At 52.5% G+C, this 18,283-nt stretch overlaps 1 protein-coding gene across 1 annotated transcript in view; it reads left to right on the top strand.

Annotated features, from left to right (window-relative positions):
* The window catches only part of ACACB (acetyl-CoA carboxylase beta), a 118,191-nt gene that overhangs the window by 51,486 nt on the left and 48,422 nt on the right, over positions 1-18,283 (top strand). The window contains 20 exon segments of the mRNA XM_006762111.2: positions 58-139; positions 1,332-1,430; positions 2,738-2,847; positions 2,952-3,062; positions 4,968-5,177; positions 5,435-5,605; positions 6,356-6,517; positions 7,594-7,757; positions 9,178-9,328; positions 9,430-9,533; positions 9,907-9,988; positions 10,423-10,568; positions 10,805-10,955; positions 12,032-12,166; positions 13,667-13,813; positions 14,624-14,812; positions 15,607-15,707; positions 17,216-17,304; positions 17,390-17,514; positions 18,156-18,269. Of these exon segments, the coding sequence (XP_006762174.1) occupies positions 58-139; positions 1,332-1,430; positions 2,738-2,847; positions 2,952-3,062; positions 4,968-5,177; positions 5,435-5,605; positions 6,356-6,517; positions 7,594-7,757; positions 9,178-9,328; positions 9,430-9,533; positions 9,907-9,988; positions 10,423-10,568; positions 10,805-10,955; positions 12,032-12,166; positions 13,667-13,813; positions 14,624-14,812; positions 15,607-15,707; positions 17,216-17,304; positions 17,390-17,514; positions 18,156-18,269 (2,643 nt within the window).

Below are 18,283 nucleotides of genomic sequence, written 5' to 3'. Positions count from 1 at the left end.
GACGGGGAGGCCTGGTTGTGAAGGATGATCTCCGTTCTTGCCTCTCTGCGTTTGCAGGCAGTGTGGGCTGGCTGGGGCCATGCTTCCGAAAACCCCAAACTTCCGGAGCTCCTGTGCAAGGACCACATTGCTTTCTTAGGTAGAGTGTGTCTCCCTCTGATACGTGGGGAGCGGGATGTTGACGGGACTCATCTCCGGGTCTGATTCTCTTCACGTGCAGCCCTGTGAGGTGGGCGGTCAGTTCGGTGTTTCCACCTCACATATTCATGGCTAGGAGCAAGTCGATCCAGGAGTGGGAGGGCACCTGGGTAGGTTGGCGCCCAGGGAAATGGAGCCGTTACCATGGTTTCCACAGTGGAACGATGCTGGGGCAAGCTGACCTCTGCTCGTGTTCCTGTTGGTACTGAGATACCAGCCGTGTTCAGATTTATCACTAGGGTTTGGAGGTCACATTTTTTATAAGGCCATTTTGGGGGCTGTTCTCAGCCTCTGGAATGCCTTAATCCCTTGGGACCAGAGCCCCTCATCTCTACTTTTTATTAGGTAAAACGATGCTTATTATCTGTGGCTATATTTGTAAACTCTGTGGAATTATGCTGACATCCTCGCATGGTTTAGGGGAGTCGTTTTGCTTTCACTTACCTCTGGGGCCACCACACAGACTTCTGTGTGAAGCAGCGCAGTGCAGATCAGCACCTGCTGTTTCAAAACTCAGCCTGGTGACCCGGGCCCACTGATGTTTTTTCTGTCCTTGGTCTTTGATTGGCTGTCACACAGGATTCTCCTTCTCCTTCAGTTTTAGCTTCTCTGGAGGTTGGTGGTCCAGCCCCCAAGCTGGCTATACAGCTCACTGGCCGAATCCCGCCCACTGCCTGTCTTTTGTAAATAGTTTTATTGAAACATGGCCCTCATTCACTTCTGGATTGCCGTGGCTGCTCTCACCCACACTGGCAAAGTTGCATATTTGTGGCAGAGACCAGCAGCCCCACAAAGCTGAGTATATTCCCCATCTGGCTCATGATGGGAAAAGCCCGCTCACCCATGGTCTAGTTTTTTGGGTGCTAGCTGGCCCTCTTTGTCTCGCTTTTTTTGCCTCCCCCGCCCCAAAGTGAATTTTGTATGTGTCCCGTAGCTTAGGTTACAACTCAGACCAGGCGCTGAAAGTTGACTGATGACGTAGCAGACTAACAGGCTGTTTGCTCCCTTGACTTGACCTTAAACTCCTTGAGCGCTTGGACCTGAATGTTGTTCTTCCACTGAACACAGCACTCGGCTGTGAGGGACTTGTGGCTGACTCGATTCTGCCTCCCCCCGTCTCCCCCATCCCTCAGGCCCTCCCAGTGAGGCCATGTGGGCCCTGGGAGATAAGATCGCCTCCACCATCGTGGCCCAGACGCTGCAGATTCCAACGCTGCCCTGGAGCGGAAGCGGTAAGGGACCCCAAGCTTCTCACTCGGGGACTCCTCGGCCCAGTGCGGCTAATGTGAGCAGAGCGGGTGACAAAGCGTGCTTTTTAACTCTCTCATTTAAATGTTTAAAGTTATTGAGCACGTGGCACAGTTGCATTGTAGACAACTTAGAAAATAAATATGAGGCATACAAAAAAGAAATGGAAATCATTTATAATCCTGTGACTCAGTGGGGAACATTGGCTGCATTTTAGGTATCTGTCTACCTTCCCAGCCTTCTTGCTAAGCACAGCCTTTAAAAAACCCAGCGATCTTATGTTTGCTAGTTTGGGACTTATTTTTTTCTCACTAGTCTTTCTATGTCAATAAATATACTTTGCAACATTTAAAATGCCTGCCTACGATTATATCATTTGGATGCACCATCATTTACTTAACAGTCCTCTCTAGTTATACATTTAGCTTGTTTCTAGCTTACTTTGTTCTAACTTAAAACTACTAAAGGCAAAGGAGGCTTGATCATCTCATGTTTAAATCTCTCTGTACATTTTAATCATTTCCTTAGGATAAAGTTCTTATAGTGGGGTTTCTAAGATATCTTTTTATATAAAAATAAACAGGAAAAAGTCTCAGGAGTCTCCTATTCAATTTGATTTTTTCTTCTAAAGATTGAATTTTAAATTTGGGACGGGAGGTGTTTTTTTCTTACTGTTTGTTTATTTTTTTAAAATCTTCACAGGGTATTGGAAAATAATGATTCACATATTAATGATTCCATAGGGTAGAACTGGGATTTTTTTTTTTTTAAGATTCAGGTTAATACAGTGTTCTTGGTAGACTCAGTCTGAATTTCTGGTTTTTGTTGTTTTTTAATCCTCACCCGAGGATATTTTTCAATTGATTTTTAGAGAGAGTGGAAGGGAGGGGGAGAGACAGAGAGAGAAACATCGATGTGAGAGAGACACATAGAATGGTTGCCTCCCACACGTGCCCCGACCAGGGCCAGAGATCCAACTTGCAACCCTGGTATATGGCCTTGACCAAAACCGAACATGGGACCCTTCAGTCCTCAGGCCGATGCCCTGCCCACTGAGCCAAACCGGCCAGGGCTCAGTCTGAACTTCTGAAGCTTGATTTCCCACTCAGGGTTGAGTCGGTCCTAAAGAAAACTAAAGCCATTCATTAATTAAGCCGAAGGACTGTGTCCGTATTCCGCTGGCCCGGAGGCCAGGTCTAGAGCAGCTCTGCGAGTCAGGGCCTCGCGGTGTCTGTGTTGTGTGTGGCCCCTGCCGTCCGTGGACGATTCAGCTTCCTTTGCGACTCTCCAGGCCTGACGGTGGCGTGGGCAGAGGATGACCTGCAGGAGGGGAAGACCATCAACGTCCCGGAAGACGTGTACAACCGCGGCTGTGTGAAGGACATAGACGAGGGCTTGGAGGTAAGCGCAGGGCCGGGGGGACCGGGTGCCAGGACGTCTGTCTGCCCTGCCGGCGGCGGCCACGTCTAACTTCGAAAGGGGTCTGTTTGTCCTCTGCCTCCCAGGCAGCGGAAAGAATTGGTTTCCCGTTGATGATCAAAGCTTCCGAGGGCGGCGGCGGGAAAGGCATCCGGAAGGCGGAGAGTGCCGAGGACTTCCCCATCCTGTTCCGACAGGTGAGCCGCGCTTGCGTGGTTTCTCGTCTTTGGGAATTGTCTCTCTCCACGTGTTGGTCAGCAGATCCTTTCTTTTTCTTTTTAAACAGCTTAAGTCTATTTTTATTGATTTCAGAGAGGAAAGGAGAGGGAGAGAGAGAGAGAAACATCAGTGATGAGAGAGAATCATGGATCGGCTGCCTCCTATAGGCCCCACTGGGCATCGAGCCCACAACACGGGCATGTGCCCTGACTGGAATCGAACGGAGACCTCCTGGTTCATAGGTTGATGCTCAACCCCTGAGCCACGCCGGCCGGACAAGAATCTTCCTTATTTTGTCACAGCTGTGAGGGCATTGGCAGCAGGGGAATATGGCTGTGCTGTGTCATCTTTCAAAGCAGATGTGTGCACTTCACTCAGAGGTGCATGGTGTGTGTGCATCGCTGTACCACTCCCTTGGATGTTGAAGTCCATGAATCGGTGTGTCTGTAAATGGCTTCAGGGATACAGGGTCAGAATATCTGTTTCTGACTATATTTGTCTATCAAGAGAGGGAATGTTGTGTAAATTGTAGCAGTCTTGGTTCTAGATGGTCCCTTTTTATTGCAGGAACTATATGGTTGAACCTGAGCAACATGGGTGTCAACTGGGTGGGTCGAATTACACATGGATTTTTTTTCAGTAACTACATTAAAAAAATTTTTGGAGATTTTCAACAACTTGAAAGATCTCATAGACAAACTGCATAACCTAGAAATATTGAAAAATGAAGTGAAAGTATGTCACGAATGCATAAAATATATAGCTACTAGTCTATTTTATCATGTACTACCATGATATATACACATACATGTTTAATTGACTACTTATGTTAGCAGTAAAGTCAATAGTATGCTACTAGTAGTTAAATTTGGGGGGAATCAAAAGTTTTAAGCAGATTTTCGACTGCATGGGGATTGATGCTCATCACCCCTGATTTGTTCAGGGGTCAGCTGTGATTGTATATTTACTTAATTATAGCTGGTTTTCCACTATTAAAACATTGTGCTTATTTTTGACAATGTTTAAAAATTATGCGGGCAATCTTTTTTTTTTAAACAAATTCTGACCTGAGGATATGTTTCTTATTGACTCTTTGTTCTTTTAATTGATTTTAAAGAGAGAGGAAGGGAGAGGGAGAGAGAGGGAGAAACATTGATGTGAGAGAGAAACATCCAATTGGTTGCCTCCCAAACGCACCCTGAGCTGGGATTGAACCCAAAACCTTTTGGTGTACAGGACGATGCTTCAATCAACGGAGCCACCCGGCCAGTAGCTTTAAAAAATTTATTTATATCAATTAATTTATATTTATTTAGAGGGAGGGAGGGAGGGAGAGAGAAACATCGATGTGAGAATGAAACATTGATGCACACACACTCCTCCCCCAGACCATATGCCCCCTCTGGGAATCGAACCAGCAACCCTTCCATGCATGGGATGACGCCCAACCAACTGAGCCACCCTTTCCAGGGCATTTTTAAAATAATTAAAATATTTTCAATTATAGTTGATGTACAATATTATGTTAGTTTCAGGTTACTACATAGTCATTAGACATTTATATGATTTATGAAGTGATCATCCTGGTAAGTGTAGTGCCTAGCGGACACCATGGCAGCACTAATTCTCAACCACGTTAACTCTCGACAGTACCTTAAACTCTTAACCAGTTTCTACCCAACTCTTAACGGCACATTATCTTTGGGGGATGGGGTTGTGGGGAAGTTTCACTGTCTACGTTATGTATTTTCACACCGTTGAATTTAAAGCACCAAGAATGTCATGTCTTGAGCACGTTACACGAGACTAGGGGACCGTGGACGGCACCGTCTCTTGCTCTCTGCGGGGAACTTCCTGTCCCAGCGGCTCTGCCTTCCCCACAGGTGCAGAGCGAGATCCCGGGCTCCCCTGTCTTCCTCATGAAGCTGGCCCAGCACGCCCGGCACCTGGAGGTGCAGATCCTCGCCGACCAGTATGGCAACGCCGTGTCCCTGTTCGGGCGAGACTGCTCCATCCAGCGGCGCCATCAAAAGATCATCGAGGAGGCGCCTGCCACCATCGCTACCCCAGTCGTGTTCGAGTTCATGGAGCAGGTGGGTGTGCGGAGCTGGGCGTGGGGGCAGCGTGGGGGGAGCCATCCCAGCTCAGAGCCAGTGAGAGTTCCCTGTGGTCCGAGGTGCTAACGTGGGCTAGTGCCCAGGAAGAAACCGGGGGCCCCTGTGGATGTGATTTCAGCCTGGCATGAGTCAATCGGAGTATGAGCTGTGTGGTCCCCCAGGAATTGACATATAGCAGGCCCTCCGTCTGCACTGGGTGGGGAACTAAGAAGCCAGTCTCTGTTGCTCTGCAGTGTGCCGTCCGCCTGGCCAAGACTGTGGGCTACGTGAGCGCGGGGACGGTCGAATACCTGTACAGCCAGGACGGCAGCTTCCACTTCCTGGAGCTGAACCCCCGGCTGCAGGTGGAACATCCGTGCACAGAAATGATCGCTGACGTCAACCTGCCGGCCGCCCAGCTGCAGGTGAGGAAACGGGCTCCGGGCCGGGGTCCTCTCCCGCCCAGGACGGGGTCCCCCTTCCACTCAGATCAGACCTGCCGGCCCCTCTGGACTGACTGTCCCTGGGGAGCAACTGTGTTGGTGGCACTGAGAGCCATAGAGAAGATTGGCTTAGAGAAGATTGGTGGCATAGAGCAGATTATGGATTGTGGTTGGTCGCCTCTGTCTGCCATATGGTGCTTTGATAAGGCAAAAGTCATGGACTTCTCCTGGAAAAATACATTTTATGCAAATTCAGGGCCTTCATGGACCCATGATGCCCATTCAAAGATCCAGAGAAGTGTTTCTTAACCTTTTTTTGCATTATTGTCCCCCCTAAGGGGCCTTTTTAGACATAATCCCCCCCTAACTTCCTCCCCGTGGAATCTTAATGTCATAGAACTACAGGTGCATCTGGGCTTTATACATACAAAGGGGAAGACTTTTTCCACCTCCAAGAGCAGATATTTGTCCCCGTGGGGGCAGTATCACCCCCATTGAGAACTTGTGGCCAGAGGCAGGAAGGCCCGCATTCATTGAACGCAGTTTTTAAAAATTAACGTCTCCTTCTTTCGCTTCTCCCGCCACCGTCTGGCAAGTTGTGTGCCTATCAGGTGCTCAGTGCATCTGACATCGTTCGCTGCACCTCTTCCTCCATGGCCCCCAGCTTCCTGCGTGGTGTTGAGGGCGGGGGTCTCGTGGGCCTGACAGCCGTGATGGCTTTCCTGATTTCAGATCGCCATGGGCGTGCCGCTGCACCGGCTGAAAGACATCCGCCTTCTGTACGGAGAGTCCCCGTGGGGGGTGACACCCATTGCCTTCGAAACCCCTCCCAACCCGCCCCTCGCCCGCGGCCACGTCATTGCAGCCAGAATCACCAGCGAAAACCCTGATGAGGCAAGTTGTGGGGGCCCCACGCCTCCGCCATCTCCGCTCTCCCAGGGTGGGGGGGACCCCCAGCATCAGCCTCAGACGAGACCCCAGGCTTCCGTTTCACAGATGAGGAAACTGAGGTGCAGGAGGGGACAGTCACGGTCAGTGACACGGAGTGTGTGCCAGGTAGATCCCCTTCATGGGTATCACGGCTCATGTTCCGCCGCTGGGTGTTGCTACCCCAAATTACAGATCAAGAGGTCAGGGTAACTTGCCCGGGCACCTGGAACTCTGTCTCGCCTCCAGGCACTTCTGCCAAAATGAGTGTCTCCATCACTCACTTCAAGAGCCTTAATCCCAGAGAGAGGGTCCAGATCTCCCCCCCTCCCCAAATTACACTCAGGGGCCAGGCCATCCCCCAAGGGAATTTGCGTGCCAGCATCAGCAAGGCTAACGCTGGGTTTCCTTATCTGCTGGAATTGTCGTGACCCAGAATTGGAAACCCAGTCCTCTTTCACTTAAGCCTTTACTGTCAACAATGCCGAGAGTTTAAAATCAGAATGTACCTTCGCTCGGCTCCATCCATGGTCACTGTTTTCCCACATTATGTCTGGTAGCGGTTGTTTTTATTTTTTAAGTACATTTTAAAATATCTTTATTGATTTCAGAGAGGTAGGGAGGAGGAGAGAGAGATGGAAACATCAGTGATGACAGAGAATCATTGATCGGCTGCCGCCTGCACGCCCTGCACTGGGGATGGAGCCCGCAACTCCAGCATGTGCCCTGATTGGGAATCGAACCGTGACCTCCTGGTTCATAGGTCGACACTCAATCACTGAGCCACACTGGCCGGGCTGTTGTTATTTTTTAAACTGTGTATGTAAAGTAAACATTACATGCATCGACGTGCTCACATGGTGCACCCCCAGGTCGATATGCAGACCCACAGCCCTGAGGAGAGGTATCACCGTGTCCTGGATTGTGCTAAGTTTTGGGTTGTGGCAGGGCTTCTTAGGTTTTCCTAGGATTTAATTCTGATGAAAATAGGTCTGAGTAGTGATTTCTTCCGTGTTGCTTTTTCTCTTTCGTCTGGGCTGCAGGGGTTCAAGCCGAGCTCCGGGACAGTCCAGGAGCTGAATTTCCGCAGCAGCAGGAACGTGTGGGGCTATTTCAGCGTGGCGGCCACCGGGGGCTTGCACGAGTTTGCCGACTCCCAGTTCGGGCACTGCTTCTCCTGGGGAGAGAACCGGGAAGAGGCCATCTCGTCAGTATCTCCCTCCCTCCCTCCCTCCCTTCCTCCTTTCCTTCTCTCCTCCTTCCATCCCTTTCTTCCTGTAAGAAACTCAGAGTTAGCCTGTGGCTTCAGGTGCAGTAGCGAGTTAGGAGATCAAGGGACCCCTATTAGTGCCCTGTGCCAAAGTCCAAGGACAAAGTCCGCCCTCTTGCCTGGATTTGAGATCCTTCAAGTAAGATGACCTCTCCAAGGTCATGGCTCTTGAGCTAATTGCAGGTTGAACTTGAAGGAAATCCAAAGAATGTTCCAGGTGATTCCAAAAGTTTAAAAGGTGCTGAGTACTTAGGCTCTTTTAAAAAAGGTGTGTGTGTCTCAGGGGACCGAGGGGGATGGAAGACGCCTTTAAATTTCAATCCCACAAGTAGGTCCCGGAGAAACTCGCACTCACAAAGAGGCCCCCAAATTCTGAGACACATCTTATCTTTTTTTCTGCCTTGACCTGGGGGCAAAAAGGTCAAAACCAGTTCACATTGTAATTCAGTATTCTTGTGTCTGTGGGTGAGTGTCCGTCAGAGTGAAAAATCCAAAAGCCGTTGTGGACGTTTTCTTTAAAAAAAACATTAAAATCCACCTGGCCCTGGCACGTAGCCTTGAATTAAATTGAGTCTGGTGGTTTTGATGAGGCGGCGGGCTTTCTTTGCCAGCTTTGAATAATTCGTTTTTTTAAAAAAATATTTTTATTGATTTCAGAGAGGATGGGAGAGGGAGAGAGATAGAAACATCAATGATGAGAGAGAATCATTGATCAGCTGCCTCCTACACACCTCCTACTGGGGATCAAGTCCACACCCGGGCATGTGCCCTGACCGGGAATCAAATGGTGACCCTCTGGTTCATAGGTCAACATTCAACCGCCGAGCCACACAGGCCAAGCAGAATAGTTAGTTTTCATCATGCTCAGCAAAAAAATGGAGACCCTTGAAGGTGAGAGGATTCAGCACATAAGGATTAATAGGGGAGGGGAGGAGCCACCGTCCCAGCCCACTTCAGATGCTATGGTCTGTGGCTTGTCTCATTCTCTGGGACCCGGGATTTGAATGGGTCCAGTGGGAGTGAGGCAGAGTGACTGGCTGTGGTTCATTAGAATTAGAATCACGGTAATGAATCATGTTCATAGCAGTGGACAGCTACTGGTCAGCGACTGGGTGCTTCACGTGGATGGTCTCACTTTAACCCGCAAGCACCTGTGTGAAGTCAGGGTTATTTCCCCATTTTCCAGATGAGGAAACTGAGCCCAGGATCACTTGAGCAGTCAGTGCTGGAGCCGAGATTGACCCAGGGTATCCGACTCGGGACCCTCTTGACTTCCCTGTTGTTCTGGCTCTTTGGGAACCATGGGGGAACCCCGTAGGCTAATTGGGAAACCAATCCGTGTGCCTTTCCCCTCAAGGAACATGGTGGTGGCTTTGAAGGAACTGTCCATCCGGGGCGACTTCAGGACCACCGTGGAGTACCTCATCAACCTCCTGGAGACCGAGAGCTTCCAGAACAACGACATCGACACCGGGTGGCTGGACCACCTCATCGCCGAGAAAGTGCAGGTGAGGAGCTGCACACGCCTCCCCTTCGGTCACAGAGAACCCTCCCCCAGCTCCCTGGGGGCTTGGTTACCATGGATACTGAACTGTGGGGTCTTTTCCAGGCCGAGAAGCCGGATATCATGCTCGGGGTGGTGTGTGGCGCCTTGAACGTGGCCGATGCGATGTTCAGAACCTGCATGACGGATTTCCTGCACTCGCTGGAGAGGTGGGGCGCGTGGGTCACTGTCCCCTTTTGGGGTTTGCATTAGTGGCGAGTGAGGCAGAACATGCGTTCTTTGGGTGCAGAGCAGTCACAGGAGATGTGTGAACCCCTCCCGCATGCTCGCCTCTGAAAGTCCTCAGAGAAACGCGGGCTGCCCTGGAAGAGGGAGGGTCGGCATCCTCAAGGCCGAGGTCAAGTGCGGACAGACAGCCACGTGCTTATTCGTGCTGACCAGGGACGGTTCTTGTTTTCTTGCCTTTAACTGAGACGTAGCTTTTTCCGGGACAGCCAGGTGCATTGGGCTGCAGTCCTGGGACCTGGCCGCAGTGTTCTTGGTCGAAACCAAGGCTGACCGCCGATCTGTCTTCTCTTTCAGGGGCCAGGTCCTCCCTGCGGATTTTCTGCTGAACACTGTGGACGTGGAATTAATTTACGGGGGCATTAAGTACATTCTCAAGGTAACGGTCCGTGTTTCTCGAATGTCTCCAACACTCTAGAGTCCAAAATCCCTGGGCAGAGCCACGCGTGGGAGGCAGAGCCCTGGGCCCTGTCTCCCTGCTGCCCAGGCGGCCCTGTGGGGGCCTGATGCTTGGAGGCAGGAAGTGAAGGAGGGTACACAGTTGGTGAGAGATGGCCAGTGGGACCATGCCCTCGGCCAGCGACCATCAGCCCACCCACAGGCAGGTGTGGTGCACTTTCTCCAGGCTCCGTGCCCGTCAGCTTCTCCCTCCGGCGATCGGGGCCTGGGACTAGACAGGCGAGGCGTCCACCTGGCTCTCCCACAGTGGACACAGCTCTAGCTCCTGGTCGGGGGCGGGGCAGCTGCTGTTCTGGGGGCACAGGGACAAGCAGGCATCCTGATGCAGGTAGGGACGTTGCACCTGTCCTGCAGGTGGCCCGGCAGTCGCTGACCATGTTCGTCCTCATCATGAACGGTGGTCACATCGAGATCGACGCCCACCGGCTGAACGACGGCGGGCTCCTGCTGTCCTACGACGGGAACAGCTACACGACCTACATGAAGGAGGAGGTGGACAGGTGTGTGGGCGGGGCCCCGAAAGGGCGGGGCGGGCTCTCAGCCAGAAAAGGGTTCCACCCTTTGCTCCCCAACTGGCTCCTAATCTATTTGTGGTGACCGTCAAAATGCCACCATTTGGGAAAGGGGAGCCCCCCGAACTGCACACAGGGTGAGGGACCCTCAGGGCTGCCTCAGGGAGAGAGAGGCTGCAGCGGGCCTGACATGGGCGCTGGGGCGATGCTCCCCCCTTCCCCAGTTACCGGATCACCATCGGCAACAAGACGTGCGTGTTCGAGAAGGAGAACGACCCCACGGTCCTGAGGTCGCCCTCGGCTGGGAAGCTGACGCAGTACACGGTGGAGGATGGGGGTCATGTGGAGGCTGGGGACAGCTACGCCGAGATGGAGGTGAGTGCAGGGCAGGTCCCGGGGGTCAGCGAGGCCTCCCCTCTGCCCCGTCCCCGCTCCCCGAGGGAGGGCCATTGCTTCTGCAAATGGGCCTCACCTCTTAACCTGGGCCACCAGCTGCGAATTCCTAAGAGCCAGTGTGCAGGGTTCAGCCCCGATTCCCTGCAGTATTTAAAGCAGAAATGCCACCTCCCTGGAAATGAGTGAGAACTGATTCATGATGGCGATGGTGGCCTTTACAAAGTCTTCAGCCAACACCAGCAGAGCACTTACCACGGGACAGGCACCATTCTGAGCATCTTACCTCTTTAATTACCCCTTTAATCTTCCCAGCCATCGTAGGAGACGGGCACTACTTTGACCCCCATTTTACACATGAAGAAACGGCGCCCACGCAGCTAAGAAACTCGCTTGAGGTCACGCATAGCCAGGATTCAAACTCAGTCTCCATTTCCACTGCCAAGGAAAATAATATCTTGACAATGGCAATGACAATACAGGGACCGTGACCAGGCTCTTCATCTCTCTGATCCTTATCAGAGTCCTCATTTCACAAGAGGGGAGGCTCAGAGGGGAGGCTCAGAGAGGGAGAGGCACATGCTGGAGGTCGCAGGATGCGTGGGTGCTGGGGCTGCAGCCCAGGCCTGGCGGACTTGGGTGCCTGCACTGTGTGTAGTGGGAGCACATTCATTTCCCAGTGTTCCCCAGAGGGTTTCTCGCTGCCTTGAGAAAAGGAGCAGGAACGTGTATGTTAGTCACCCTACATACTACGATTTAATGATAGTTCTAAGAGAGAGTCTGTGCTTCCAAAGTAAAGATCAGTTTTCACGTCTGTAAAATGGGCACATAAACATACCTCCCCGGCCGGCTTTGCAGATGGAGATGAAGAGCACCGTGGCTGGCTTCCGGTGACCGCTGCTTCCCTCTGTCCTTCCAGCTTGAACCCTGCCAGGGCGTCATTCTGTTTAAATGCCGCGGGCCCTCCTCCAGAGTTACTAGTTCTAAAGGACTCTGGGTGTCACACACACGGGCCAGCCCTGGTGGGCTCCATCTCGGGTCTTCTTTCCGCACAACAGGTGATGAAGATGATCATGACCCTGACCGTGCAGGAAAGTGGCCGGGTGAAGTACATCAAGCGTCCGGGGGCCGTGCTGGAAGCGGGCTGCGTGGTGGCCAGGCTGGAGCTCGATGACCCTTCCAAAGTGCACCCGGTACGTAGCGCCCGGCACAGCCACCCAGCAGGCTCACGTGGGCTCAGGTGCGCTCACGGCCTCCACCTGCCTGGTCAGTGAGCCGAGCAGACTCAAGGCTCCCAGCTCGTCTCCTGCCTCCCGTGTCCCCCCGGAGCCAGCGTGATAGGAGCACACGTGCCCTCCTTTGCTCAAACCCCTCTTGGCAGCCTCGGTCTCACTCAGAAGAAAACCCCAGTTCTTCTCTGGACCTACCAGACCCCACATCAGCTGCTCCCAACTTCTTCGGCTTTATTCTCTCTCGTGTTCCCCCTGCTTAACTAGACCAGACCCCCAGCCTGGGACCTGCACCCTCATCTGGGAGGACCTCCCCCAGATGCTTTCAGGGCTCTCCCTCCTCCCTCTCATGAGCTGTCAGATGTGCTCCGGGCACAGTGGGTACCCGGAAAAAACACATCTTGCTGACTGTTTACACCCTTCTAAGTAAGCCGTGTTCATCATTCATCCGAGTATTGCTCTTTCCTCTATGGTTATTAGTACATATGCCCAGAAAAACAGCTAGAAATGTTTTGTTGTTGTTAATCCTCACCCGAGGTTATTTTTTTCATTGATTTTTTTTTTTTTTTTTTTTTAGGGAGAGTGGAATGGAAGAGGGAGGGAGGGGGAGAGAGAGAAAAACATCAATGGTTGCCTCCATTGACACATCCATTGGTTGCCTCCCCACTGCACCCTGACTGGGGCTGGGGATCGAACCTGCAACCCACGTACATGCCCTTGACCAGGGAATTGAACCCATGACCCTTCAGTGTGCAGGGCGACACTCTAACCATTTGGCAACACTGGCCAGGGCCAGAAGAGTATATTTTTAAAAATCAGATAGTTTCTGTTCCCCAGACTATTCCATTAGTTTTGTTTTCCTTCCCATTCTTTTTGTTATTTTTTCTTGAGGCTTCCCAAAGCTAGAAATAGTCTGAGCCTTTTTAGATCAGTGGGAAGGAAGGTCTGTGTGCCTGCAGTGTGACTCCTGTCAGCAAACATTTCCTGGGCCAGGAGCACGAGCAGGGCCTGGCCACCAGTCCCTGCAGACTCACACTCGCCCATGAGATGAGCCCTTGTGATTCGGCTCAGCAGCTCCAGGCAGGGAGACTGCCCTTGGCCCTGGCTGTGGGAGGTCCGATGGAGAAGCCAGCATCAGACTGTGGAGAAGGACGAGAGGAGGTGTTGCGGGGCAGGGGGCAGAAGCTGAGGGTTCCGGACCAGCAGAACGGATGTCCCAAACCTCCTGGTCCAGGGCCTCACACATAGTAGGCGTTCTGTGGGTCCTTCTAGAATGAATCCGTAGACAAACGGGCACATTAAGACCATCTTGCCAGTTTCACTTTCCAGTATGTTGTTCTGGGCTCCATCCTGAGAACACTGTCCGTGTGGCTTGCGCATTGGCGGGTCTGCCTCGGCCCCCGGCTTCTCTCAGTCGGGGGGCCACGGTGTCCTTGACCTCGGGTTCTCGTTGTGTCTCATCAGGCCAAGCCGTTCACAGGGGAGCTCCCCACCCTGCAGACCCTGCCCATCATGGGGGAGAAGCTGAACCAGGTCTTCCACACCGTCCTGGAGAACCTCACCAACGTCATGAGCGGCTACTGTCTGCCGGAGCCCATCTTTAGCATAAAGGCAGGTCTCGTGTGCAGGGTGGTCATAAGAGGGGGCACTTAGAGGGGGGCTCAGAGAGGGAGAGGCACGTGCTGGAGGTCGCAGGATGTGTGGTAGAGCCACGTGTAGGTCCGTGTGATGAGCTAGAAGGGTTGGCTCCCTGAGGTCAGAGGACTCTACTGATGCACGTTCAGCCCTCGGTTTGATTGTACACGTCAGGGTACTTCTGTCTGATTGTACAAACTGTCGTAAAAGTGACAGTTGGTGTTTCAGGGTTTAGTTCAGCTCCACACCGAGAATGTCCAGGTAATCAGTTAAGAAAGGAGTCAATGTGGGTCACTCTCTTATTTTTTAAAAGTATTTTTATTGATTTTTAGAGAGAGAGGAAGAGAGAGGGATAGAGAGATAGAAACATCAATGAGACAGAAACATCATCAATTGGCTGCCTCCTGCATGCTCCACGCTGGGGATGGAGCCTACAACCTGGGAATGTGCCATGACCAGGAATCGAACCGTGACCTCCTGGTTCATAGGTCGACGCTCAACCTCTGAGCCACACCAGCCGGCACATGGCCTTGTGTTTTATCCTCAAACCGTGCTGGCTGTGTGGGTGCCTGCAGGGGACGTGGGACCTTCCTAGTGGGAGAGCTGAGCACCCCCTTGTGGTCAGGGGACCCTTCCACTCCGGACTGTCCCAGAGTCTGCTGGGTCCAGGTCTTCACCACTCGAGTGCGTGGGGCCTGGAGGGGCTGAGTGTGTTGGGTGCCTCGTGGTGGGTGGTGGCGCCCACCCCCTGCGGGACCTCGGGCCGATGCTGTGGTCCCGCTGCAGCTAAAGGAGTGGGTGCAGAAGCTCATGATGACCCTGCGACACCCGTCGCTGCCGCTGCTGGAGCTGCAGGACATCATGACCAACGTGTCAGGCCGCATCCCCGCCCCCGTGGAGAAGTCTGTCCGCAGGGTGATGGCCCAGTACGCCAGCAACATCACCTCCGTGCTCTGCCAGTTCCCCAGCCAGCAGGTGTGTGCCGCCCTGCCCCGCCCCACCGGGGTGCCCGCTCCAGGCCGGGTGGCTCCTCGGGAACTCAGCTCCCACTCGGGCTGGACTTCTGCCCTCTGATTGAGTCGGGCGTCGTGAAACCCATTCATGGCCCGAGATATTGGGGGCTGAGCCTTCCCTGTTGAATCCCAGCATCCCCCGCCCCCCCGCCCCCGGCAGCAGATGCTTAGAGGGACATAAACAGTTCTTGGGCCTCACCCCAGAAAACTCGGATGCAGAAAAGGAGTAGGCAGTTGGTACAGAGTGAGCATTTTCCAAAGAGATGCTAGCTGAAGTGATAGAGGAAGTTGTGAGTTTTTCTTGCTAGTTTGTAGCTTAGATTCTCCTCCTTGTAAGGTGATAATCTTGCAGCTATGAGTATATGTAATATTTGTCAAAAATGGAGAGGGAGCGAGAGATAGAAACATCAATGATGAGAGGGAATCATCGATCGGCTGCCTCCTGCACGCCCCCCACTGGGGATCGAGCTGCAACCTGGGCGTGTACCCCAAAGGGGAATCGAACTGTGATTTCCTCGCCACTGAGCCACACCGATGGGCCATGTTGGGCTCTTGAATTCCTCAAGCAACATACTGAGCAGGACAGGCAGAGCTGTTTCTGGGTGGCCAGAGGCTTTGGGGCTGGAATTTTCTTTTTCCAAACGAGCCTCAGACGGATCTTCCAGGGGAGCCTGGGGTGGGTCCTTTGGGTGACTTCTGTATGGCGACCGGATTGTGTGGTTGTGAGTGGCCAGACCTGTCCTCTTTCCCGTCCAGATAGCCAACATCCTGGACTGCCACGCGGCCACCCTGCAGCGGAAGGCCGACCGGGAAGTCTTCTTCATGAACACGCAGAGCATCGTGCAGTTGGTGCAGAGGTGAGTCCTGGGTCCTGCGTGGGGTGCACTTGTCACTCTGAATCATCCCCTGTGTCACACCAGGGTAGTGCTGTGGGATTCTCTGAGGGGGATAGCACATGGGGTCGGGAAACCTTGAGTATAGTCCTGGCATAGCCATTCCTAACAGCAGAACCCCAGGCAAGGCACCTGACCTCTGTGCATCTCAGTTTGCCAGTTTATAAAATGGGAATAAAAACACCTCATGCACAGTAAGTCATTCTAAATGGATTCATTTTTTAAATTATTTTTATCCTTACCCAAGGATATGTTTTCATTAATTTTTTTTTTGAGAGATAGGAAGGGAGGTGGGGGAGAGAAAAACATCGATGTGAGATAGAAACATCGATCGGTTGTCTCCCATATGTGCCCCAACTGGGGGATTAAAGCCGAAACCTGGATATTAGCCGCGACTGGGAATCGAACCAGCGACCTTTCATAGTGCGGGACGATGCTCAACCAGCTGAGCCACCTAGCCAGGGTCATGCCATGTATTTTTAAAATCACATTTGAATAAATGGGCATTGTAGGTTCTTTCTCAGTTTGCCAGTTTATAAAATGGGAATAAAAACACCTCATGCACAGTAAGTCATTCTAAATGGATTCATTTTTTAAATTATTTTTATCCTTACCCAAGGATATGTTTTCATTAATTTTTTTTTTGAGAGATAGGAAGGGAGGTGGGGGAGAGAAAAACATCGATGTGAGATAGAAACATCGATCGGTTGTCTCCCATATGTGCCCCAACTGGGGGATTAAAGCCGAAACCTGGATATTAGCCGCGACTGGGAATCGAACCAGCGACCTTTCATAGTGCGGGACGATGCTCAACCAGCTGAGCCACCCAGCCAGGGCCATGCCGTGTATTTTTAAAATCATATTTGAATAAACGGGCGTTATAGGTCCTTCTCTTTCGTTGTTATTGGGTGATGCTGGGGTTAAGTTGGTTTTGGCGTCTCTAAAACTCAGAGTCACACCTCCGGAGAAACCCCATTCCCTGTGTTCAAGATAACCGAGAAGAAATGTTCTAGGGAGCATCCAGGTTAAAATTGGGTTTTAAAGGGAAGCAAAATTGACACAGACCGTTTGGTAAATGCCTTTCAAGTCTTGCTTTTTTCCAAACTGTCTTTACACAGTGGATGGTTAATTGAAAATTTTTCTTTTCAACCATGCATGCAAGGCTGACCCCTTTCAGCATCCCAACTCTGTAAGTGTGTTTCCTTCTCTCTGGGGATGGGGCAGGCGCCATCCAAAGGCTCGGGCGTGGCCTCGGGCGTGATGTGTGACCTTGGGCAAGGTTCTGCTCTCTGCCCTGCAGCTCATGCAAATGAACCAACTTGGCATCCCTCCCAGGCCGAAGGGTCAGAGGGCTGCATCCCCCACAGACTTGACTCGTTTGCCTTATTTTGAAATCCTAAGAGCCCTGCCTGGGGATAGTCAGGCGCCAAGAGGTGGCGTGGACCACTCAGGCACCTTCCCTTCCTCCCCAGGTACCGCAGCGGGACCCGCGGCTACATGAAGGCGGTGGTGTTGGATCTCCTGAGGAGATACTTACAAGTCGAGCACCACTTCCAACAAGGCAAGAGTTGCCCTGGCCCTGGTGACGCGCCCCGGGGCAGGCGGGCGGGACCGGGCCTTACCACGTGGCCTCTGTCTCCCTGCAGCCCACTACGACAAGTGCGTGATAAACCTGCGGGAGCAGCTGAAGCCGGACATGGCGCAGGTGCTGCACTGCATCTTCTCCCACGCGCAGGTGGCCAAGAAGAACCAGCTGGTGATCATGCTGATTGTAAGCGGGGCAGGGCGCCCCACTTGGGCAGGGCAGCTGGGTCTGCGGGCGTTTTCCGGGAAGGGCCAGAGAGGAAATATTTTAGATTTTGCAGGTCATATGGTCTCAGGCCGGACCGCCCAAAGCTGCCTTTGTACCCTGTAAGCGAATGTGTGTGGCTGTGTCCCGATAAACGTTGTCAGCCCCTGGGGGTGGGGGCTCATAACCAACACCTGCTGTGTGCCAGGCACTCCTGGCATGATGGGGGTGAGGCATATTGCTTCTCTGACCTCAGTTTCCTCATCTGTAAACTCCCTGGAGAGTTGGGAGAATTTGGGGAGATGAATATCAAGGGCCTAACTGCCTGCCTGGCCATAGGAAGCACCGCATCACTGTTGGCCTTTGGTAGTGATGCAGGCACAGACTCAGATGTATTTTTTTTCTTACCGGGGGAGTTAGGGTGTGTTTGGGTGGATGAATGAATGGATAGGGTGATGGCGGAAAGGGGAGGGGATGTGCCTCCGGCTGTGCCAGGTGTCTTCAGAGGCCGAGCAGCTGTCTGGTTTGCCGGGGCAGCCACACCCTGGCTGAGGATGGTGCCGGCATGGCATGTTTCCTTCTGCCGGACAAAAGCTGCTTCGATTCTGTTTCCTCCCCCAAAGGATGAACTCTGTGGCCCAGACCCTTCCCTGTCGGAGGAGCTGACCGCCATCCTCAGTGAGCTCACACAGCTGAGCAAGACCGAGCACTGCAAAGTGGCCCTCAGAGCCAGACAGGTAGGGCTGTGGGA

This window comes from Myotis davidii, unplaced genomic scaffold (assembly GCF_000327345.1).
Source record: "Myotis davidii unplaced genomic scaffold, ASM32734v1 scaffold478, whole genome shotgun sequence".
NCBI lineage: Eukaryota > Metazoa > Chordata > Mammalia > Chiroptera > Vespertilionidae > Myotis > Myotis davidii.
This window is presented reverse-complemented; position numbering and strand designations above follow the sequence as displayed.